The sequence below is a fragment of the Chiloscyllium punctatum genome, chromosome 18 (assembly GCF_047496795.1).
Source record: "Chiloscyllium punctatum isolate Juve2018m chromosome 18, sChiPun1.3, whole genome shotgun sequence".
NCBI classification, from domain to species: Eukaryota; Metazoa; Chordata; class Chondrichthyes; order Orectolobiformes; family Hemiscylliidae; genus Chiloscyllium; species Chiloscyllium punctatum.
The window spans coordinates 98,327,815-98,353,086 of record NC_092756.1 but is presented as its reverse complement, the minus strand read 5'-3'; the positions used below and the strand labels follow the sequence as shown (position 1 = coordinate 98,353,086).

At 41.8% G+C, this 25,272-nt stretch overlaps 1 protein-coding gene across 9 annotated transcripts in view; it reads left to right on the top strand.

The window, feature by feature from the left end:
* LOC140489393 (trinucleotide repeat-containing gene 6B protein-like) overlaps window positions 1-25,272 on the top strand; it is a 224,314-nt gene that overhangs the window by 162,949 nt on the left and 36,093 nt on the right. For all 9 annotated transcript variants that reach the window (XM_072588897.1, XM_072588900.1, XM_072588896.1 and 6 more), the window contains 4 exons: window positions 7,246-7,584; window positions 10,801-13,191; window positions 20,045-20,229; window positions 24,877-24,951. In XM_072588897.1, coding sequence (XP_072444998.1) covers window positions 7,246-7,584; window positions 10,801-13,191; window positions 20,045-20,229; window positions 24,877-24,951 — 2,990 coding nt within the window. The remainder of the gene's footprint in view (window positions 1-7,245; window positions 7,585-10,800; window positions 13,192-20,044; window positions 20,230-24,876; window positions 24,952-25,272) is intronic.

The following is a 25,272-nucleotide window of genomic DNA, read 5'->3' as shown; positions in this document are numbered from 1 at the left end:
TGCAGTGAGAATTTTTAGCAACCCTCAATACCACAGTGACATCTCATATAAGTAAATGTAATTGGTTTACTAAGAGTAAATTAAAATCTCATGCTGGAAATCTGAAGTAATATCAGAAACCAGAATAGATCAGTCACTATCTGAGAGACAAACAGTAGCTGTGCTGATGAACCTTCTAGCTAGGGCTTTTTGCAGGCAGTGATTCTGAGGGACCTTGCATCACTTTGACCTATCTGTTTTTTTTCTCTTGGGAGCTTTGACTTATGGTGCATTTCTTCTCTTAACTGTGATTCCAGCTATTGTGCAGAAGTGTATGAGTAAAACAGAATTCTCCCATTTTCCTTGTATGACTTTTAGTACTGTGAAGCCTACAAACTACATAAACAACTATGTATACTGCGCTTGCTGCCTGGGAAGCTATTAGAGACAGCTGAGGATTTTAGCGTTATTTTCTCAACTCTTTATCCATTGTTTACTCCACTTCTCGAGTTGAAGCTGGGACATTACCGCAGCCCCCCCACCCCCCAGTTTTATTGCCTGTCCCTGGTTGCCATTGAGAGGTGTTGGTGAGCTGCCTTTTCGAGCAGCAACAGTCCATTGATGTAGGGAACTTTGTGGAATTAAGTGACAGTGATGCCATTGAATGACAAAGGATGATGGTTAGATTCTATCTTGTTGAAGTTAATCATTGCCTGGCACTTGTGTGATTCCGGTATTACTTGGCACTTGTCAGTACAATTCCAGATGTTGACCTGATCTTAGTGTTGTGGTTCTGTTCGCTGAGCTGGGAATTTGTGTTGCAGACGTTTCATCCCCTGTCTAGGTGACATCCTCAGTGCTTGGGAGCCTCCTGTGAAGCGCTTCTGTGATCTTTCCTCCGGCATTTGTGGTGGTTTGAATCTGCATCTTCCGGTTGTCAGTTCAAGCTGTCCGCTGCAGTGGTGGGTATATTGGGTCCAGGTCGATGTGCTTATTGATTTGGATGAGTGCCATGTCTCTAGGAATTCCCTGGCTGTTCTCTGTTTAATATACCGACCACTGCAACAGACAGCTGGAACTGACTACCAGAAGCTGCAGATTCAAATCACCACAAATGCTGGAGGAAAGATCACAGAAGCGCTTCACAGGAGGCTCCCAAGCACTGAGGACGTCACCTAGACAGGGGATGAAACGTCTGCAACACAAATTCCCAGCTCAGCGAACAGAACCACAACAACGAGCACCCGAGCTACACATCTTCTCTCAAACTTTGAATCTGATCTTAGTGTTTGGACAGGACTGCTTAAGTATCTGAGAAGTGAATGTTGCTGAACATTATGCAGTTATTAGTGAAAATCCTCATTTCGGACCTTATGAAAGAAGGTTATTGAAGCCATGTGATAGCTGATTGAAGGCGGTTAGGACTAGGACGCTACCGTGAGGAACGCCAGTACAAATGTCTTGGAGCTGAAAAGACTGACCCACCCATAATTGCAACAGTTTTTTCTTTTTTGGCCAATGGACAATTTCCCTTTTGGTTCCCATCAACTGCAAGGACTCCTTGATGCTGTACTGAGTCAAACGTGGTCTTGATGTGAAGGGCAATCGTTCTCATTTGCTTCTAGAATTCAGCTTTTTTTGGTCCATTGTTGAACGAAGGCCATAAGGAGTTGGGGAACTGACCGGCCCTGTCTAAACTCAAACTGCGTGTCAGTGAGCAGTTTATTGTTGAGAAAGCACTGTTTAGTAGCACTGTTGATGACGCACAGTCCACCTATTTACTGATGGTCAAGAGTAGACTGATAATGCACTAATTGACTAGGTTGCATTTGTCCTATGGTTTGTGTGCAAAATTGCCCACTTACGTCCCGTACAATGTTGTTTGATACCAGTGTTGTAACTGTACTGGAACAGATCAGGTCGGGGCATATCAAATTTTGGAACACTACTTCAATGTTGTTGCTAGGGCCTAGAGCCTTTGCAGTATGTTACATTGCCTCCAACTGTTTTTACTATCATGTGAAGTGTATTAAATTGGCCAAGATTGGTATTTGTGATACAGGGAATCTCTGGAGGAGGCTGAGATGGATTCTCAACATGATACTTCTTGCTCAGGATTGTTGCAAATGCTTCAGCAATATTTTTTGTACTAGTATACTGGCTTCCCCCAACATTTGAGCTTTTGTGGACCCGATTCCATAGTTTAATTTTCCACCATCAGTCGCAATTGAGTGTGACAGGACTGCAGAGCTTAGATCTAATCCATTGATGCAGAATTCTATGACCTTGTCCATATAACTTGTTGCTTGTGTTTTCTTGTGTGCAAGTTAGTCCATTTTGTGCCTTCCCCTCATTTTTAGGTATGCATGGTGCTGCTCCTGACATGTACTCCTGCACTTTTCTTTAAACCAGGGTTGATTATCTTCCTCAGTAAAACAAAGGATTATGGATGTTGGAGATCTGAAACAAAAACCAAAATTGCTGGCGAAATTCAGATGTGGCAGCATCAGTGGAGATAAAGCGATGGAGAGTGGCTCAGTGGTTAGCACTGCTGCCTCACAGCGCCAGGGACCTGGGTTCAGTTCCCACCCCGGGCAACTGTTTGTGTGGAGTTTGCACATTCTCCCTGTGTCTGAGTGGGTTTCCTCCGGGTGCTCCGGTTTCCTCCCACAGTCACAAGGATGTGCAGGTTAGGTGAATTGGCCATGCTAAACTGCCCATAGTGTTAGGGATAAATGTAGGGGAATGTGTCTGGGTGGGTTGCACTTCGGAGGGTCGTTGTGGACTTGTTGGGCCGAAGGGCCTGTTTCCATACTGTAGGGAATCTAATCTAATCTAGTTAATGTTTTGAGTCTGATGACACTGTCAGAACTGATAACAGCTAGAAAAAAATGTGGTATTTATGCTGAAGGTGATGCTGGGGTTTGGGGAGCAGATAAGTGGAGATGCAGCCCAGTGAGAGAGAGAGATCAGAGTAACTAAGCAAGTGGATTATTGGTAGTAGGTCAAGACAGAAGAGAAACTGAATAAGTAGTAATGAGAGGAGAGAATGGGTTGGCTGTGCTAAAAGCAACCCATTGTCAAGACCGGACTGGGTGTAGGGTTCGGTTAAAAAATGGAAGGACAGAATCAAGGTACCTAAGCCCCTCGGTCTCAACATCGAGTTCAGTGATTTTAGAGCCGAATTCCAACCCTCTACATTTTTTTTTAAAGCTGCCCCTACACTTGGTCCTGTCATGACACTGATTGCTTTCAGCACAGCTGAACCATTCTCTGTCATGCTCAGTTCTCATTAACACTTTTATTCAGCTTTTCTTCTGTCTTGGCTGGTTACCAATAATCCTCTTGACTGCTACCCCTTTTGTATTTCTCTCCCTGCACTCTGTTACCAGCAATGCACTCACTTGCTGCTTTCTCTCTCCTCTCCTGCACATGCAGACACTACACCGCACCCCCCCCCCAAAAAAAATTGACATGCATTCGGACTTGCTGCCTGACCTGCTGAGTTTGGCCAGTAGTTTGTTTTTGATTCCCTACCTTGATAGTGGGTGATATGATGTGCCAATAGGTTTGTAGATGCAGTTGTTGGAGTACAGTTATGTTGCAGGTGATGGCCCACAGTGCCTCATGGATATCCAGACTTGTGTTGGTGGATCTGTTTGAAGTCGATCCCACTTAGAGCAGTGATCATGCCTCATTACATGATGCAAAGTATTCTCCGTGTGAAGACTGGACTTTATCTCCAGAAGGGCTGTGAATGGTCATTTTTGCTCTACTGTAGCGGACCGATAAATCTATGGCAGGCAGGTTGGTGAGGATAGGGTCAAATATATTTTTCCCTCCCCATCTGCTGCAGATTCAGTCTAACAGCAGTGTTTTTCAGGACTCGACCAATTTGTCAATAATGGGCACTGCTGGGCCACTGTTGGTGATGAACATTGAAATCTCCCATCCAGAGTACATTCTGCCCCCTTAACACACTCTGTGCCTCCTCCAAATGGTGTTCGGTGTGGAGGAGTACTGATTTTATCAGCTGAGGGGCAGGGGGATGGTACTTGCATAATAAGCAGGTGGGTTCTTTGCCCACGTGTGACATGATACTATGAAGTCTGGAGCAACATTTTTTCCCTAACTCAATTTCTCCTGTGTGGGCCTCCAAGTCCATGCAAAGTGGCAATTTTCACATGTGGACGTTAGTACACCAGCTTGTCAATCCGTGTGAGTTAGACCACAGAATAGCCATGCAACATATAGGAAATTGATCCAGAGTTAGTGTCAAAGACTTCTGGGGCAATTCCCTCTGACTGTATACCAATTTGCTGTCACTTCTGTTGCTTCTGTCCTCTTGTCTGGTACATGGTCTATAATATATAATTCTGCAAGTATAACTGTCAGGCTGTTGCTTGACTACCCCGTGAGATTTTGCCATCACATGTTGGCAAGGATGATTTTGAAGGGTGTGCTGTTGTCCAATCATATGTCTAAGAGTCATAGAGGTCCATAGTAGAGAAAAAGGCCCTTCAGCCTATCGTGTCTGTGCTGGTCAAATCAGTCACCTAACTCTTCTAAACAATTTTTCCAGCACTTGGCCCATAACCTTGTTTTCCTTGGCATCGCAAGTGTACGTCTGAGTACTAAAATAGAGAGTTTCTGCCTCCGCACCCCTTACAGGCCATGAGTTCTAGGTTCTCACCACCCTGTAAAAGAAAACTCTTTCCCCACATACCCTCTAAACCTCCTGCCTCTTAGCTTAAATCCATACCTCCGGTTATTGATCTCTCCACCAAGGGGATCTTTGTTGATGTCAGATGATCTAATTTTCTTGAGACTTTTTGCAGTTCTTACCAACTGGGACTATTCTAGAGGGCAGTAAAGAGTTATTCACATTGTTGGAGTCTTGAATCATATGTAGGCCAGAAGAACAGCAACTTTGCTTCCTAAAGGGTATTAAGTGAACCACTTTTTTTTTTGGAAATTGACATATTTCTTGGTGATCATGACATCTTCAATTCAACAATAATCTAGAATTAAAGTTCCACACTCTGCTGTAGTTGGGTTTGAACCCAGATCCTTGGAACATTACCCAAGTTTCTAGAATGCTGCCATACTTCCAATTCACTTTGAACTGGCTAACTATGGACATGTCTTTTGAAGTATGGGGCTGCTGCTGCAAGAGAAAAGCCAGGGTTATTGGACAAAGAAGTTTCTGTAATGCTGTTTTACAAGTTAGGGTTGATTCCGAGTGGTGTTAATTAAAGGCATGGGAGCAGCTCATTCACTGTTATTGAATAAAAGAAAAGAGGATGTTTACAAAGATTTAAAGGAAGCCATAATTGGAAATTTGAAAGAGAAGGAAAATTGTCGATGAAGTGTCAATCAGCAATGGAATAGAAGAGAGAAAGGGGTTTGTTCCTTTTTCAAATGCTGTTTTCTGTGCATTTCTAGACACATTTGAGGTATTCTCAGCATTTGCTGATTTATGTCCAATCACCACCTTTTTGCTGTCAAGCTCTGCAACATCTGAGTTTATGCTCTGGTATTCTCACGGTTTTAGATTTCAACCCACATTCTTAAATCTCAGGAAAAGAAAATCAATTAATCATAAAATGGTTTGGCCTCTTTGAGTGTTATTGATAACCATGCTTGCACTTTTAGACTCAGATTGGTGATCTCATTTTTCATGGTTCTGGCTGCTAATCCATAAATTGTTTGCCCAAATGGATTACTTTAGCATCTTGTTAGGCAGCATTTAGCAGAATGCAACCACTGGAACTCTTTCCTCTTCAGCTCTTAAAACTGCTACATTATTGTAAGTGTTTTACACTATTCTCTTTCTAAATGAATTAGACTTGTATTCAAACGTGTTCTCCACATCACACTCCATACTGTTCAAAGTGGTAAAAGAATTCTAAAGAAACCCAGCCAGAATAACACAATGTGAAAATTTGAAATTGCAAATATTGGAAATACTCTGGTAATCTTGCAGATGAGTTTCACTGGTTTGTCTACTCAAACACTTAATGTCTTGGCTAGACTAATAGTCTGGATGAAGTTTTAATTTGTGAATTTACATAGCTTTGTACGATGTACCAAACTTAAAAATACCATTTACAAAGTTTAGTGGAGTCCAGCTAAGAGGTAAAGTACAAGACAGAGCACTTCCAAAGCACATGAACTATTTCTGAAGTGTAGTGACTTGCAGAACTTCAGCTAGTTTACATCTAGAAAAGACCCACATAGTTAAAATGAGATAAATGACCGTTGTGGATGAAAGACAAATTTTTTTAATGATCCATGATGTATGTCATTTGGTTTTCACGTTAGCTAAACAATCGACCATAACTCTGCTCTTTCAGTAGTACTATAGAGTATTTCATATTCTAATGAACAGATTAACAACACTTTAATTTAGTGTTGTACCAGAAATGCTGTGTTTCTGGCAGTGCAGAAGTCCTTCAGCAATCTGAAGTATTTGGTCTAGACTGTGTTCAAATCCTGAAGTGAGGTATCCATGATGTGAAGGTGCCGGTGTTGGACTAGGCAATTCACCTGATGAAGAAGTAGCACTCTGAAAGCTTGTGATTTCAAATAAACCTGTTGGAGTAAAACTGGGTGTCATGTGACTTTTGACCCTGAAGTAAGATATAAAAACTGAATCCTCTAAAGCATAAGTGTTACCAACAGAACCAAATTTATGCCAGACAAAACCTGTAAATTCTGGAAACTTTTAGGTTAATCTGCATCTGTGAAGAAAGTGTTTTAGTATTCTAACCTTTGCATCAGAACTGGAAAAGGTTAGAGATGTTACAGGTTTTAAGCCATTACAGGCGTGGGGTTCAAGGGAGAAGACAGGAGGGCACGTCCTTTGAATGGAAGGCAGCTGAATTAAAGCACAAGGGATGAAACTGGAACAAGTGATGAAACACAAGATTTGTCTTGTATGTAGCTGCCTTTAGATTACCCTTTTGTTTCCTCTTGACTTTCTTTAGCAATTTCAAATTCTGTAATACTTTGAGGTTTTATTTAACTCATTATCTTATTGCTGCATTGCCCTTTGTCAATTGCCACCTTCATGAGTAAAATTTAAATTCAATAAGCCAACTTGTTTGTACATTTCATCATATTTGATAAAACATGGAGTTTTACTGTTGTGCATAACACAATAAAATGAATCATCTCTCTCTTTTCCCCCCCCCCCCACCCTTTTTAAAATATACCTGGAATTTTTTCCTAATTACTGATTTGTTGTCTATTTTATGTCCCTAGTGCCCGAAGCGACGAAGCCAAGCCTAAGCCAGCCTCCAACTGCCACCCCAGTTGGCAGCGTTCCAACACCAGCCGCCAACGGTGGTAACAATGCCAAAAGGGCGGTGGCCACCAACGGCCAGCCACAGAACGCCGCCCGCTATCTGCCCCGTGAGGTGCCTCCTCGATTTCGCCAGCACGAGCACAAAGTGTTACTAAAACGTGGTCAGCCCCCTCCACCTTCTTGTGGGCTTCTTGGAGGTGGGGCGGGGCCTCCTGGGTTGCCAGGATCAAACCCTGGCGCTGCACAACCATTGACGCAACCCAACTGTCCATTGCAGCACGGCAGTACACCAGTGGGTAAGTAGAATTCTCTTTAAATGTTTTGTGGAGAAATCTAAAACAAAAACCTACGCTAATGGAAAAGATGAGTTTAGATTTGTTATTTGCTAGTTTTACATTTGCAAAATGACCACTATTGTCTTGTAAGACACTGTGTGCAGCCTCTCTTCTTTTTGAATTCTATGAGGCGGCTCGTGTTGTTTTGCGAGTATGATCGTAGGATGAGAGGGGGCAATTTAAATACTGAATTAAAAGAACAATACAAAAATTCAGTTTCCTCATCTGATGGAATTGCAACTTCTGCAGCAGGGGGTGGAAAGTCTAGGTCATATTTACACATCTTGTGACATTGCAAGAAACAATGTATACACTTGTCTTGCAGATTTATTCTCTCCAAAAGGTAGGGAGGTGCCCTCACTTGTAGATGGATCAAGAACTGGCTGGGTAACAGGCGACCGTAGTAGTGGAAGGGAGTTTCTCAAAGTGGAGACCTGTGAACAGTGGTATTCCACAGGGATCCGTGCAGGGACCACTGTTGTTTGTGCTGTCCATAAATTATTTGGAGGAAGGTATAGGTAGTCTGATTAGTAAGTTTGTAGATGACACTAAGATTGGTGGAGTAGCAGATAGTGAAGGGGACTGTCGGAGAATACAGCAGAATATATATAGATTGGAGAGTTGGGCAGAGAAATGGCAGATGGAGTTCTGTCCGGGCAAATGCGAGGTGATACATTTTGGAAGATACAATTCAAGAGCGAACTATACAGTGAATGGAAAAGTTCGGGGGGAAATTGATGTACAGAGATATCTGGGTGTTCAGGTCCATTGTTCCCTGAAGGTGGCAATGCAGGTCAATAGAGTGGTCAAGAAGGCGTATGGCATGTTTTCCTTCATCAGACGGGGTATTGAGTACAAGAATGGGCTGGTCATGTTACAGTTGTATAAGACTTTGGTTTGGCCACATTTGGAATACTGCGTACAGTTCTGGTCACCACATTACCAGAAGGATGCGGATGCTTTGGAGAGGGTTCAGAAGATGTTGCCTGGTATGGAGGGCACTAAATATGAAGACCGGTTGAGTAGATTAGGATTATTTTCATTAAAAGGATGGAGGTTGAGGGGGGACCTGATGGGAGTCTACAAAATCATGAGCGGTATAGACAGGGTGGATAGCAAGAAGCTTTTTCCCCAGAGTGGGGGAACTCAATTACTATGGGTCATCAGTTCAAAGTGAGAAGAAAAGGTTAAGGGGAGATTTGCATGGAAAGCTCTTTCAGCAGAGGGTGGTGGGTGCCTGGAACACGTTGCCAGCGGAGGTGGTAGAGGCAGGCACAATAGCATCATTTTAAGATGTGCCTAGACAGATACATGAATGGGCAGGGAGCAGAGGGATACAGATCCTTAGAAAATAGGCAACAGGTTTCGTGCAAGGAAGCTGGACCCTATCTTTAGCTAATGTTCATTCTCCAGCAAAGGCGACTGAATAGTAGCAAAGAACCTTAAGTTAGATAGTAATTATGAGTGGGAAACTTAAAATGTTTTTTTGCTTTTGTGTACATTTTGAGATCATTTGTAGCAGCACCCATCTTGCTACAACCGCTGGCCTTGTCTATGAGCAGAGTGCTATGGCCTAGCTAATGGCCATTTAGTCTCCATGACTCTCCGCAGCTGCAGACCATGTTCTTTGCCTTTTTCACCCATTGGGGTAATTTGCACTTTTTCAAACTAGTGAGTTTTTTTTGGAAAACTGAAATATTTCATATCACTGCTTTTTGAATTTTTAAATTGTCTTGATGTGGTTGTTGCTGTTTGCTCATCGCTAATTACCCTGGAACGGAGTTGTTCACTAGGCCATTTCAGAGGGCAGTTAAGAATCAGATCCAGGCCAGGTCGAGGAGGAACAAGTATATTTCCCTATAGGACATTAGCGAACTACAGGGGTTTTTACAACATTGATTGTTTCATGGTCACCATTACCAAGATTAGCTTTCAATTTCCAAATTGGTTAATTGACATTAGCCTAGGTCACAGCAAGTGGAATTTAGTGAGTTAGTATACCAGCGATATTAATGCTCTGGTACCATTTTCTCTTTAAACACCTGGAGAAAATTGTATATTTTACTATTGCCCACCATCTTTACATTACCAACAGGTAAAATATTAGATGTTGTTTGAATGTCAGTGAGAAATGAGTTTGAAAATCCCTCCAAACAGCCTCAAGCCCCTCAGCCTTTCCTCGTAAGACCTTCCCTTCATACCAAGCAACATCCTAGTAAATTTCCTCTGAACCCTTTCCAAAGCTTCCGCATCTTATCTATAATATGGTGACCAGAACTGTATGCGATACTCCAAATGTGGCCGCACCAGAGTTTTGTCCATCTGCAGCATGACTGCATGGTTCCAAAGTTCAATCCCTCTATCAATAAAAGCCTACACACCGTGTGCCGCTTTAACCATATCAACATGGCTGGCAGCTTTCATAGATCAGTGTACCTGGATACAGATCTCTCTGCTCATCTACACTACCAAGGATCTTCCCCATAGCCCAGTAGTCTGCACTCCTGTTGCTCCTTCCAAAGTGAATCACCTCACCCTTTTCTGCATTAAACTGCAATTGCCACCTCTCAGCCCAGCTCTGCAGATTATCGACCTCCCTCTGTAACCTACAACATCCTTCGTCACAATCCACGACTCTACAGACCATAGTGTCATCCGCAAATTTACTAACTCATCCTTCTATGCCCTCATTCAGGTCATTTGTATAAATAGTAAATAACAGTGGACACAAAATATAGTTCCTTGTGGTGCCCCACTAATAAATTAACTCGAAACATATAAGATAATCACAGGGTTAGATAGGGTGGACAGTGAGAGCCTTTTTCCTCGGGTGGTGATGGCTGGAATGAGGGGACATAGCTTTAAATTGAGGGGTGATATAGGACAGATGTCTGAGGTAGTTTCTTCACTCGGATTAGTAGGGATATGGAACGCACTGCCTGCAACAGTAGTAGACTCGCCAACTTTTAGGGCATTTAAATGGTCATTGGATAAACATATGGACGAAAATGGAATAGTGTAGGCTAGATGGGTTTCAGATTGGTTCCACAGGTCGGTGCAAAATTGTGGGCCAAAGGGCCTGTACTACATTGTTATGTTCTATATTCAAATATAAACTTGAAGTTTTAAAATTTCCCCTTAAGTGGATCTCTAATCATAATTTGCTTCTTTTTACAGACGCTAACCCTGGGGGTGCTGGTTCAAATTATGCAAATTCTGCTTGGGGTTCTGGATCGTCCAGCACTGACCTCAACCACGGCTGGGATAAGTTAATCGTAGACGGGTCTGATATGGAGGCTTGGCCTTGCATCACAGGCAGGGACTCTGAGTCAGCTTCGGAACACGTAGACAACGAAGGTGCCTCAAACTTTGGCTCCGAGAAGAGCCTGCCACCAGGAAGTGGCGCTGCCAGGAGCTGCAAAGGAGCTGCAAACCAGTTCGCTGCTGGGAGCGGAAAGAATGAATGTAAATTGGGGGCCTGGAACATGGGCCTCGTGCCTAAACCCAGTCACGCATCTTCCATCTCTTCGGAGAGCAAAGACGGACTTAACAATTGGAAAAACTTGAGCAACCCTGATGGAGCTGGCCTTGGGTTGACTTTGAACCCAAATATCAACCCATCAGCCTGGCCAGTGTTGGGTCAGGAGGGCAATTCTGGAAAAGGGACTTTGGAGACTGATGTTTCAAGCTCCAGTGCACAACTCAGTGCAGTAGGTCAAAGCCCTAGGGATCAGGATGGTACTTCTGCAAGCGCCTGGGCAAATAAGTCAAAAACGGAAAATGCGGGTGTTACATGGAATGCTTCTGTTGGAGAACAGCCTCAAGCTCTTAACACTGATGGACCAAATAATGGCGACACTAACTCTTTGAATGCAAACTCACAGAGCACCGGGAACCCTTTGCAAAATAAGGGAGTGTCTGATACAACAGGAAATGGGACCTGGAACATGCCCATGGGAATGGGTTTGGGAAACCCCTTGGTATTGAATCAATCTGTGAGCACTGAAGCCTCATCCGAAGGCAGTATTAGAGGAACTATGGAGGGACGGGGAACTGGGGGATCTTGGAATACAGTTTGGGGATCTTCTGGAACTGATTCAATTTCTGGACAAAATGGTACAGGAGCTGATGGCAATAGTGGACGCAACAGTGATGATACAGCAAAGGCTGGCTCTGGTTTGAAACAGTTACTGGTGAATAGATCAAGAACTGAATCATGGGATAGTAATAGTGGATCTTGGGACTCTGAGGCACAAGACCCCAACAAAGCAAAAAATTGGGGCAAAGGGAACAGAACAGCATCAGGTGGTGCTCAGGGCTTGTGGGGGCAACAGCCAGGGACTGATAATCGCTCAGAAGGGGAGTGGAGTGGCACTCCTAATGAACAGAATTGTGGCACAGGCGGTTGGGACAATCATAGGGTAAATCCCCTCCCAGAAAACCAAGGAGAGAATTCCCAAAATTCCAACTGGGTGAAGGCCTCTAGTTCCACTGGGAGTGATTCTGGTAGTCGAAGCAACAACAAAAGGGGGGGCTCAGAAAACCACCCAGGAGGACGGCGCTTAAACAAGACTGATCCCCTTGACCAGGAGGAGGTAATACAGTCTGTGATAAGTAGGTCTGATCTGGATCCTAGAGTGTTATCAAATACTGGGTGGGGCCAAACTCAGATTAAACAGAACACAGTCTGGGATGTGCAGGAGTCACCAAGGAATGAGAGGCGCACTGACAGAGGAACAGAAGGGTGGGAGAGCACCACCACTCAGAGCACTAACTCAGGGGGCTGGGGTGAAGCATCCAGTCAGAGCAGTCACTGCAACTCTGGGTGGGGAGATGCTCCACAGTCTTCAAACATGGAGTCTGATAGTCCAAGTGGATGGGTGGACCCAAAAAATAGTCAAAGTTGGGGAGGTGGAACACCAGAAGAGAAAGCACCATCATGGAATGATGCGCCTAGGATCAAGGAACCTGGTTGGGGTGCAAGACAGCAACCAACCCAAGGTTGGTCTCCCAACAATGGTTGGGGTGACGGAAGTGGACAACCAGCTGAACAACCAAAAGCAGGTGGATGGGACAGTTCAAACTCCAGGTGGGGCGATAGTGGACGTGGTGAAGTAGGATCTTGGGGTGGTGGTAACTCTAATTCAAACCAGAGAAGTGGGTGGGAGGATCCAACACGACACCAGGGATGGGGTGAGCCATCAAAAACAGCTGCCAGTAATTGGAATAAACAACAAGATGTCTCTGGCTCTTGGGGCACAAACTCTGCAGGGAGTCGGCAATCAGGACCTGGCTGGGGCTCAGCCTCCGTGCCACCTGCACCCATCCCAGTTGTGCCAAAGGAGGAAGAACCTACTGGATGGGAAGAACCTTCACCACAGTCCATCTCCCGAAAAATGGAGATCGATGATGGCACCTCAGCCTGGGGTGATCCCAACAGCTACAACTATAAGAATGTGAATTTGTGGGACAAGAACTCTCAAAGTGAGAGCTCTGGAAGTGGACCGGCGCCACGGGAGCAGAATGCAGCCAATGTGGTTACAGGGCGAGGTTCCACATCAAGTTCTGGTAAGATGCTCTATTATTTGTCCATTGTACAGTTATAGGAGTATGTACAGACGTAAAAAATGTTACTTTGTATCATCAGATTACTAAGTTGTACAGTTTCTGTTTATTTAGATTAATTGATTTGACAAAGGTTTGGAAGCTTGATCAGAAATTCTATGTCTGATCTTAATTACTCTCTTTGGAAAGTTCATGCATGTGTAGACTACAGAGAGGAAGCAGATCAGCATTAGCTGGAGTGCACATTGTGGGTGAATAACCTGCTCGTACTTGCTATCAGATTTGCAAGTAGTGTGATTATGTGGATGTGGTACAGAAGAATTGCCTGCAACTGTAGGATCAGTCCAGAGGAGAGAGAAAGCATAACCCATCTTTTAAATTTTACCATTTTTTTGCTTCATAAATTACATTTTTAAATACTTACTCATGATGACTGAGGAATGGGAAGATACTGCGGTACTAAACTTAACTTCCCATTCAAAACCACCATTATCCAGAGGATTGGGAAGCTTACAAGGACCAACAGAGGGCAACAAAAAAAGGGAGAAGATTAAATGAGGGTAAGCTAGCCAGCAATATAAAGGAAGGCTCTAAGAGATAAGGGCAGAAAAGAGGCAAAAGTGGACATTGGGCTGTTGAAAAATGACACTGAAGACGTAGTAGTGGGGAACATGGCTGAGGACATGAATGATTACTTCGTCTCAATCTTCATGGTGGAAGACATGAGTAATATCCCAAAAATTCAAGGGAGTGAGGGGGCAGAGCTGAGAATACTGGTCATCATCAAGGAGAAAGTACTAGAAAAATTGGCCTGAAGATGGATAAATTGCCTGGACCAGATGGACTACACCCCAGAGTTCAAAGTGAGATAGCTGAAGAGAGTGGAGGCGTTAGTGGTGATCTTTCAGGAATCACTAGAATCAGGGAGGGTCCCAGAGGACTGGAAAATCACTAATATGACACGCCTGTTTAAAAAGGGAGTAAGGCAAAAGATGAAAAATTACCGACTGATCAGCCTAACCTCTGTCATGGTAAGATCCTGGAATTTATTGTGAAGAATGAGACTTCTGAATACTTCGAAGTATATGGTAAAATAGGGCAAAGTCAGCATGATTTCATCAAGGGAGGTCATGTGTCTGCTAGAATCCTTTGAACAGGTTAGACTAAAGAGAACCAATGGATGTTATCTACCTGGACTTAAAGATGGCGTTTTGATAAGGTACTGCACAGGAGGCTACTGAGTAAGATAAGGGCCCATGGTATTAGAGGCAAGGTGCTAGCATGGATAGTCTGGCGGAAAGTAGAGAGTGGGGATAAAAGTGTCCTTCTCAGGATGGCAGCCAGTGACAAGTGGTGTTCTGTAAGGCTCAGTATTGGACTCACAACTTTTCACTTTATACATTTAATGATCTGGATGAGGGAACTGAGGGCATTCTGGCTAAGTTTGCGGATGATACAAAGATAGGTAGAGGAGCAGGTAGCATTTGAGGCTGCAAAACAATTTGGACAGGTAAGGAGGGTGGGCAAAGAAGTGGCAGATGGAGTACAATGTGGTAAAATGTGAGATCATACACTCTGGTAGGAAGAACAGAAGCATGGACTATTTTCTAAATGGGGAGAAAATTCAGAAGTCTGAAGTGTAAAGACACTTGGGAGTTCTAGTCCAAGATTCTCTCAAGGAAAACTTGTAGGTTGAATCAGTAGTTACAAAGGCAAATTCAATGGTGGCATCTATTTTGAGAGGACTCAAATATAAAAGAAGGGATGTACTTCTGAGGGTCTATAAAGGCTCTGGTCAGACTACATTTGGAATATTGTGTGTGGGTTTGGACCCCATATCTCAGGAAGGATGTACTGGCCTTGGAGCATGTTCAGGGGAGATTCATGAGAACGGTCCCAGAAATGAAAAGCTTAACATATGAGGAACGCTTGCGTACTCTAGGTTTAAACTCAATGGAGCTTTAGAAGGATGAGGGCAGACCTAATTGAAACATACAGAATAATAAATGGCCTGGCTAGAGTAGGTGTTGGGAAGGTGTTTCCATTGGTAGGAGAGACTAGGACCCGAGAGGGTAAAGGAAGAGCTTTTAGAATAGAGATGAGGAGAAATGTCTTCAGCCAGAGAGTGGTGAATCTATGGAATTCATTGCCACAGAAAGGTTTGGAGGCCAGGTCATTGAGTATATTTTAAGACCGAGATTCTTGAGTATCAAGGGTTACAGGGAGAAAGTGGGAGAATGGGGTTGAGAAACTTGTCAACCATGATTGAATAGCAGAGCAGATTTGATGGGCTAAATGGCCTAATTTCTGCTTATTTCTCATAGTCCTATCTATTTGGGCTTCAGTGTGATGGATCTTGAGGTCCTTTGCACTATGAGTCATTTATATCCAGGATCGCCCCCAGGTGCCAAAGTAGTTGGTGTGAAATCAATGCTATTTGAACCAGGCAAATTCTCTGTTTGAACCATGCCTTGTTCTGAGTTGATGAATTTTTCCCAGTGCAGTAGCTGCTGAATGTGATTTGGCTGTGTCCTTGGACCACTGAAGAGAGAATTTGTCACTATAATCCATGACCTCCACCTGGGAATGCCTTGAGAAGGAATTGTATTTCAGAAAACTAGTCGCTTATTATCTGGTGTGAAGGATAGCCAGTTTGGTCTGCGTCTCCCAAAAACTTTTAAGAGAAGAACATTAATTTGGTCTTATGGGCCCTCTGTTCAAGCATTTGTTGATGCCAGTGAAGAAATAATGCAGGAAAGCAAATAGAAATGCTGAAGATTCCAGAGTTATCAACCCAGGTCAATTACTTTTTGTCAAATTTCCCCTAATTTGGAGCCTGCACCTAACTAACTAATTTAGGTACCCAGTGACATCGTACATATCCCCACGGATAATGGTGTAAGATTTCAGAACGTTGATTGGCTTTACAAGCTCTCACTTTCATCTGATTAATTACATGACCCAGCTAATCATTCCTGCACTTTATCAACTCAGACCATTCAATCTGTTGCCTCTGTCTTTTTCTTCTTCAGTTGCCATCTTAAAATAATCTTCCATCTTTTCATAAAGAGGCCAACAAAATAGACTCTCTACTTCTTTGACAGCTGTTACATATATCTACTAGTGATAGGGCTGCTGTCCTAATTTTGACAGTCAAAATTTGTCGTATGGGGATCAGAGAAAACGCATGTCCCCTGTGAGTAATGCACTCTTCCATATTCAGTCCCTTTTTGAATTGAGTTGCTGCCCAACAAGATGTTGGCAGCAGACGCAGACTGATGGCAGGAAGTCCAAGTTGCTGTCCAAACACAGACAGAGGTATCTTTGTGTTCTACAGACTTCACTCCTTTTGCTAGGAGAGGAATCTCTGGATTCTTTACGGAGGTTGTGGTTTTACATTATTTATAACAACCAGCAGTCTTCAGTCAAAATGTATATCTTCCATAAATAGTTTTTAATTAAAATTTTTAATTTCATTCAAGCCAGTTTTATTTGACAATTTGCTCAGTTTGAGCAAAGCTCTATCAAACTATTTCTGATGTCTTTGGTTTATGAAAACTGTAATCTTTAGTAACAGAGCTTGCTGTCTTAGTTGTAGTCATCTGATATTCTTTATGTTGCTTATAACTTTTGAGGTTCAAAGCCACCAAAATAAAGGGTGGTGGATTTGTTTATTAAGATCCTGTCATTTAACATGTTTGTCTGCCATACCAATGCTGACCATTGCAAAACTGAACCTTTTTGTTGTCTTTATTGGTGCACGCGGCCATGGGTATTGGGTTCCTGAATATTGGCATTCTGCAGCAATCCGAGCCCAGTTATAATGAGAGTTGCAAATAAGCCTCTGCCATGCATGATCTTCCTATTGCTTCCTCTCTAGTAGTCTCTCCTCCTCTCCAGATGCCACATAGTCTTGAATGTAGCATTATAGACACTCACCATCCCTGTTGTTCTCATTGATTCTCCCTCAGCTTGAGGATAATGTCTCTGCAGGGTTGAGAGAATCAGTCACCTGATTACTGTCCAGTTTGTCAAAGTTTTTTTTTCAGACATCTTCTGAATAAAAGTGCTTACCATCATATATATGGTAGCTTGTGCAAGCGTCTATTCCTCAGTTAATGAGCCTGAATTTATCAATTGGGCATTGCAGTGAAGACACCACTTGCTTCTGCCTGATCTTCGTACACTTTACCAGCAGATTCATCAAGCCAATGAACTAGAGCAAGAAACTGGACAAATTATGAAAACTTTTTTCATTCTTAAAAATGGTATCATCAAATAAATGAAGCTGAAGTTCAAAACTCTTAAAATTCAGTCCAATAATCATGAACAAAATGATATATTTTTTAAAAAGATCACTGTTTCCTAATGACATCTGCAATAGCTGTCCAACTTGAAAAGTTAAATCATTTGCGAGTGAAATGTGATTGGTGAGAATAAATAACTCAATTGTCATCAGCTTCAAAGTTCATGAAGTTTCATAGTTTAGCATAGAGCTGAACTTTAAGATCCGATAATACTGGTTGAATTGTCTCTGCCTGAGGTAGTTGGCCATGATTTGGAGACTCCGGCATTGGACTTGGGTGTACAAAGTTAAAAGTCACGCAATACCAGGTTATAGTCCATCAGGTTTATTTGGAAGCACTAGCTTTCAGAGCACTGCTCCTTCAGGTGATTGTGTGAAGAAGCAGCGCTCTGAAAGCTAGTGTTTACAAATAAACCTGTTGGACTATAACCTGGTGTTGTGAGATGTTTAACTTTGAGGTAGTTGGTGGCTTTCTTCCTAATTTCTTGAGGTCAAATCTGCAGCACCAACTAAACCTTAGGTTTTCACATGCAACACAATATTGCCAATGCTGGAAATTAGAAATGTGAACATAAACTGTTGGAAATTTAGACAGCATCTAGAGAGAGAAGCAAAATTACTCTTTTAGTTCAATGACCTTCTGTCAGAACCTGAAAACATTTCAGATCATAATTTTCGATACTTAGAGGCAGTTAAGATGAAGGGAAAGAGAAAAATAACAGGTGGTCCGATAGGTTCGAAGACTACTAGAATGATTAAATTATGTATGATAATATGACGCAACTGAAGGAAATGTACATAGGAATGACAACAATAATGAGACACAAATCTTGTTTGCTTGCTTTCACACCTTTTCAGATAAGGGATGCTGATGACTTTTTGTCATGTTGGCTGATTGGAGTTACTGAAAGATATAAGAATATGGAGTTAAGTTTGCATCTGTGCATCTCCGCTAACTAATGCAGAACACTTCACTCAAAGGCAGTGTGTGTGCATATTAATACATTTTTTGACCAATTTCACTTGTACTTCCCACCCAGCATCCTTGACATGGTTGTCAATTCACGTAAAATATTCACAAATATTTGGTGCTGGAGGATTTTTCTCCTCACTCTGTTTCATGCTTGGTGCAAGTGTGGAGGCATGAGGGAGCAAGAGAAAACCTGCAGTCACTTCAGAATGGGCAAAAACCCCTTAAATGACAAAAGATTTTAAGCTGACTAGAGGACAAATACCAAGGAACACCTGTGAGCAATTGAAAACCTTTTCATTGAACTAATGATTTGCCAATCTTAAACTGTCTTTTAAGTTGGTTCTTGAAGATTCCAAACACTGCTGTTTCTGGAGCAGAGACTCTTCATTTTAAAGATACTAGATCAGGGTTGCATTGGACATGGTTTGTTATTCCGTAACATTGAATTGTCTTATCAAAGCAGCACCATGTTGGCTGACCACTAAGTAAACCATTTTACAGACACTGCCCGGAACCATTAAATTATTTAGAGTCCATTGGAGAGGATGCAAAGTTAGATTTCAAGACAGATTATAGTTGTGTTGTACATTTCTTCCTTTTGGTAGAGTTTGGATAGGGTATTTGTCACATGGTAGCAGGATTTTCCATGAAAAAGTGATGATGTCTTGTTCCTCATGGAGTGCACTAGTTATCTATTGGATGTAAAATACCATTTATCATCTGACTGTGACATTGGAAGATTAGAGCCAAGTCATATTTACTTCATGTGCATGAGGCACTCATTTAAAGTAGCAGAAACCATTTATGTAAAATAGTCAAAGAAACTCTGTTTTTCAAATCCAGCAATACCTAGTCAAATTTTATCACTTGCAATAAAGGTAATTTTGATCAATTAAAATATTTTCAAAGCATGACTTTCAAACTGGAGATTTCTAGAATCTCTCCGCTTTCAGAAAGCATGAGGTTACCTTCCTATCCATTTATATTGATATACATAAATGGATTCCTGAAGAAGGACTTATGCCCGAAATGTCGATTCTCCTGTTCCTTGGATGCTGCCTGACCTGCTGCGCTTTTCCAGCAACACATTTTTCAGCTCCGATCTCCAGCATCTGCAGTCCTCACTTTCTCCTATCCATTTATATTGTCTTGGTCATTATTCAGTGGGTTTCAGAATCGAACTGACAGCTCATTTTGAATGAGTAAGCTAATTATGTCACTGAGGCTAGGAATTTCTGATAACCTATTCCTTTCTTGAAAATAAAAGTACTAAATTTAAAGTACTGACTTAATATTTTAAAAGCATGTTTTCCTAGTTGACTTTTTTAAAAGAAGATTTTAAGTAGTTCATCGTGCAGCTGAGCAAGTTCTTTTCTTTTCTCTCATTTTTCCTTTCTTCCTCCTCATTTTTTTTGTCATCAGCTGAACTCAGCTCAGACCATTAGCCACCCTACTCTGCACCTGTTATTCATCACTTTGAATGGCTAACTGACCAGAGTTGTATTTCTATAGTAGATTTTGAGGCTTTTATTCCACTTGATTTGGGCAAATCCATGCTGAAATAATCTTTTCTTCAGGTTCAAAAGCTATGCAAGATGGATGGGGTGGTGGTGATCGACCTACTGTGGCAAGTACCCGCCCCCCAAGCTGGGAAGAAGAAGAAGATGGTTCAATTGGCCTGTGGAATAGTGCTGGAACTCAGGAGAGTAGTTCACCCTACAACTCAACTAACTGGACCTCGAGTGGAAAGAAAATTCATAAGGTAGGCATGGCAAAATTTTAGTAAACTTCAGAAGATAGTGAGTTACCTTTCTCCAGCTTCCAGGAAACTTGTTCAAGTCCAATGTCTGGATGAAGGCCGAGCTGACTTCTTGTCATTTTCTGACATGGCAATTTGTTGTGTGGGTATTTCTGCAGTTTCAGGTATGGTATAGCTTAACAGGTGCAAAGTTGCCAAATGTCTGTTTGATAGGATCTGAATTTTTACCTAGCAAAAATAGTCATGCAGACAAAAAAATACTGGAGCAATTTTGGAGGCACACCAGCTCAGTCTGTATCTGCAAGAGAAACGTTGGTTAGCATTTCAAGTATGGACCCGTCAGAACTCCCAGCATCTCACTTGAAATCATGTTGCTTTCTTCTTCATACATTGACCTATTTTGCATTTCAGTGCTCGCAGTTGTTCACTTGCATATCTAGAAAACTGACCTGGTACAGTGTTTTTTGAGGGCAAGGATTCTGAATGAACCTTGGGATAAATCATCAGAAGAATTTGTAACTGAACTGTCTAGGAAATTACACAATGTTGCCTAAAGACGAGTACCACCTGAATGGAAGCATTTGCTGACTAGAATCAGCACTTTTCAGAAGGTACAGTTCCAACAGAATACAACAAGTTAGTCATGGTCCCTATGGGGAATTCTAGTTATGAGCAATTGTTTCTTGTGCATGCTTGTAATATATAGAAGTTATTTGCTCCTTTTGTTTTGTAAAATTTTGAATGCATGCAATGTATTGTTATACACTTTATTTTAATTAAATGCTAGCAGCAATGTGAATGTACCTGGCTTTCCTGAACATTTTGAATCTTTATCAGAAATTGAAGCAGCACAGATTTTTATGATAACCAATTTGTAAGGATTACTTACATAGATGTTCTCATTTGAACAGTCTTTCCCTCCCCGTATGCCACTGACTCCGTATTGTTTTAAATTGGTGTGACTAGTTCACTCCAGAAGTACTTGTAAACTGTGGCAATTACGGTTTCAGCAAGATTTCTGTAGACCTCCTACCACTTTAAGCTAGGAAGGAAATAGATGAATTGCCATCATGGTTTTCACTTGAGACCTGTTGTTGTGAGTGTGCAGCCCAAACCAGTGAACTTGACAGTTTCCTCTCTGGCAAGAAGAGTGCTCCTTTTGGATTGTTTTTAAACAAAGAGTAGTGGGTTGTAAGTATTTTTAAACAATGTGTTCAGACATGTTATGTCACACCTCCAGAATGGATGAGTCTTGAACCTAGACCTTTTAGCCCGGAGGTTTTGACACTACCACTGTACCTCAACAGCCCCCTCAGTTGTGGGTTGTAAGCACATTAAATTGATTTGTCTGTCTCACTTAGGAATCACTGAATACTAGGAATGACATACTGTTATAGTAAACATAAGAAATAGCATCATAGGTAGGACAGCATGCCCTCTTTCCTAAACTGACTCAATGAAATAACTAAACATCTACAACAACTTCATATCCTTCCTTATCCATTTCCGTTGATTCCCTCAGTGAAGCAAAATCTCTTTGTCTCAACAACACATCCAAACACCGTTCTCTCGTGTAGAGAAATTCCTTATCTCAGTCTTGAATGATGAACCACTTATTCAATTATAAACCTTATTTCTAGTTTCTCCACTTAGAATATGCCTCCCAGCAAACACCTTTAAAAGTTTTTTACAACTATTAATTAGATCATCCCAGGTTCTCATGTCATTTAGTATAAGTTTTCGTGAGAATAGGTCTGAAGAATATTGTTGAAACAGCATGGAGTATTTTACTCCTACATATTACCAGTACCACCAGCTCCTAGTATTGCAGCTGCTTTTATCTTCCATGGTGTATTTAAATAGGCTCTTAGTGATTGTTTGTTTGGTAATACTTGATGAGGCAATTTTGCTGAAACCATTTCATAATCAAAAGGTGTGGTGCTGGAAAAACACAGGTCAGGCGGCATCTGAGGAGCTGACAAATCGACTTTTCAGGCATAAGGAAAGTTGGGGGGGGTTGGAAAAGGAGGGTGGAAGTGGGCTGGGGGGAAGGTAGCTGGGAACGTGATAGATGGAAATGGGAGAAGATGGTGATAGGTTGGAGGGAAGGGTGAAGGGGATAAGTGGGAAGGAGGATGGACAGGAGGACAGTTCAAGAGTTGGAGGGTTGGATCTGGAATGGGGTGTGGGGAGGGGAAATGAAGAAACTGGTGAAATCTGTGTTGATGCTGTGTTTTTGGAGGGTCCCAAGGTGTTCTTTCTCCAGGTGTCAGGTGGCTTGGATTTGACTGTGGAGGCAGCCCAGGACTTGCATGTCCTTGGGATAGTCAGGCACAGGGCTGTGAGGCTATTTGGTGTGGGTCTCCCAGAGACGTTACCTGAAACGTTCCGCGAGTTGGCATCCTGTCTCCCCAATGTAGAGGAGACCATATCAAGAGCAATGGACACAGTACATGGGGTTACTCTTGTTTACCCTTTTGCTGTTTGTCATTCAGTTTTAGTGGTATTAAATGGCACATTGTGGGTATCACAGTTGGTCAAGGAAAATGCTTGCATGCTGGGGGCTACACAACATCTGTTCTAAAATGTTGTAGAGTCATACAGCACAGAAACGGACCCTTCGGTCCAACCAGTCCATGCCGAACATACTCGCAAACTAAACTAGTCCTACCTGCCAGCTGTTGGACCCATATCCCTCAAAACCTGTCCTATTCATGTACTTATCCAAATGTCTTTTAAATGTTGTAATCATACCCACATCCACCACTTCCTCAGGATGTTCGTTTCACATGCAAACCACCTTTTTTGCAAAAAATCTGCCTCATGTTGTTTTAAAATCTTTCTCCCCATAACCTTTAAAAATGTGTCCCTGGTCATGAAATCCCCCATCCTCGGGAAAAGATCACTGCCATTAACACTCTCTCTGTATCCTGCATTATATTATAAACTTCCATTTGGTTGCCTGTCAACCTCCTACACACCAGTGAGAAAAGTCCCAGCCTAACCAACCTTTCTTTGTAACTCAAACTCTTAATTCCTGGCAACATTCTGCTAAATCTGTTTTGAACCCTCTCCAGTTTTATAGTATCTTCCCAGAACTGGGTGACCAGAACTGGACCCAGATCTATCTTTAGCTTAAAAAAGGGGTATGATCCAGTCCTTTGTGACTGTCTTCACATTTTAAAGATGCAATTTGCATACCAGAAAGAAAGAGTAATCTCGCTGCTAATGAGACAAAGTAAATTGAGGTAATTAGCATCAGAAGACAAAATGTACTCGAAGACCCTTAAACTGTGGAACAGTTCCAGGGATTAAAAGTTATAACATCCCTGAAATGGAAATGTGGAACAAGACAGCTTTTAACATAAAGTACTGAATTTGTTTCTGCAAAGACAGGTCAAGTTCACATGGCATGGAATTGAGTATGGATCCTAGGATATGGTGAGAATATCAAATGGAGTGTTGAATGTCCAGAACACAACTCTAATGGTGGGTCAATAGTAGTATCTCAGTTTGAATCGACAGGGAATAAGGAATAGCCTGATGAAGGAACTGTGGCAGTTTGTTGGTTTAGGATACGTCAGACACAAAAAGAAAAAGAAATGAAGATGAACACAGTTAAAGAAAAAAGGCAAGTGGAAAGTCTAACTTGATAGATCAGAACTACTTCAGTGTGGGCATTCCTGAGCATAGCCTCAGAAATAAGAATCCCAATCCTTCCTTTTGGGAACTATGCTTGGATTTATTGTCATTCTCTAGCCATTTGAGTGTGCAGCATATTCTGTCACCATGTACAAGAGTTTACAACAAGTCATGGCTATTTTTGGTGAGGCTACAAATGTTAACTGCTGATTTTCTGTATATACTTGAATGTCTGCCGAATCCTAATGAGCTAAACAGTGATAGATTGTTTATACTAGTTGGCACAGATTAAACACAGACACAGAATAATTAAAAGGGAAATTTTGAGTGATGTATATTTTAAGTTTGTAAGATCATGGTGAAAGCACTCAAATAACTATTGAAGTTGAATCTGTTTAAAATGGAATACTTTGAAGAAGATAATTTTGTGGGGAAGGCGGAACAAGTAGGAGCATGGGATTAGCTGCATACCTGGCTGGCAGGGAAAACCTTGATTGATTAAATTGATTGATTAAATTATGTTTTGATAACTGGATGATTACAGTCTAATTGCAAATTGATTGTGATGAAAAATAGGGGAGCATTTGTACAAATGTACAGTGTCACCTAATAGAGCATTTGATAATGCTAGTTCATGGAAGTATTTTTCCCATTTGTAGGTTTTGTAGTGACTTTTTTCTTTCTGGTGAAAAAAGGAAACTTTAAAAAACAAAATTAACAAATCATGAAGTCAATTTTTTTCATAATTTAATCCATGAAATTAAGCAGAAGATCTGACTTTGCAGTGTTGATTTATGCTATCCAGTGGAATGGGGTGGTGAGGCTATGGTTTACATAGGTTCAAATCAGCTGGATGGGTTGGTAATGAAATATACATAGATTTCTTTTAAATCATGTGAAGAAAGTTTAGTAAATGTTGGAATGTTTAGCATGTCCGTCAGCATCTAAATAGGAAAGGCCATTCAGCATTTTCGCCACCATGAAGTGTAATCTGAATCTCTCCTTCAGGGCTCCATGAAAGGTGGAAACAATGACACATGGATAAACCCTCTCTCTACGCAATTTTCCAAAATGGGATTACTGGTAAGAACAGCTTTGCTAATCGTGCTGGAGAATCCATTTACCTGAATTGTTACTTAAATTTATCACATTAAGCCTGCTGCTGACTAACCTAAGCCTTGTGACAGAAAGGTGTACTCTGACATTACAAGCAAAGCACATGTTAGTCATGTAATGAAATACAATACAAGGGTAGGCCCCTCAGCCCTTTGAGCACATTCCATCATTCAGTAGATTATGACTGAGCTGACTTTTAATTCCAATTCTATATTTCTGCATAGTCCCTATGAATCCATCTACCTCTGCCTTAAGAAAAATGAAAGATTTTGCATCTGCTACCTTTTG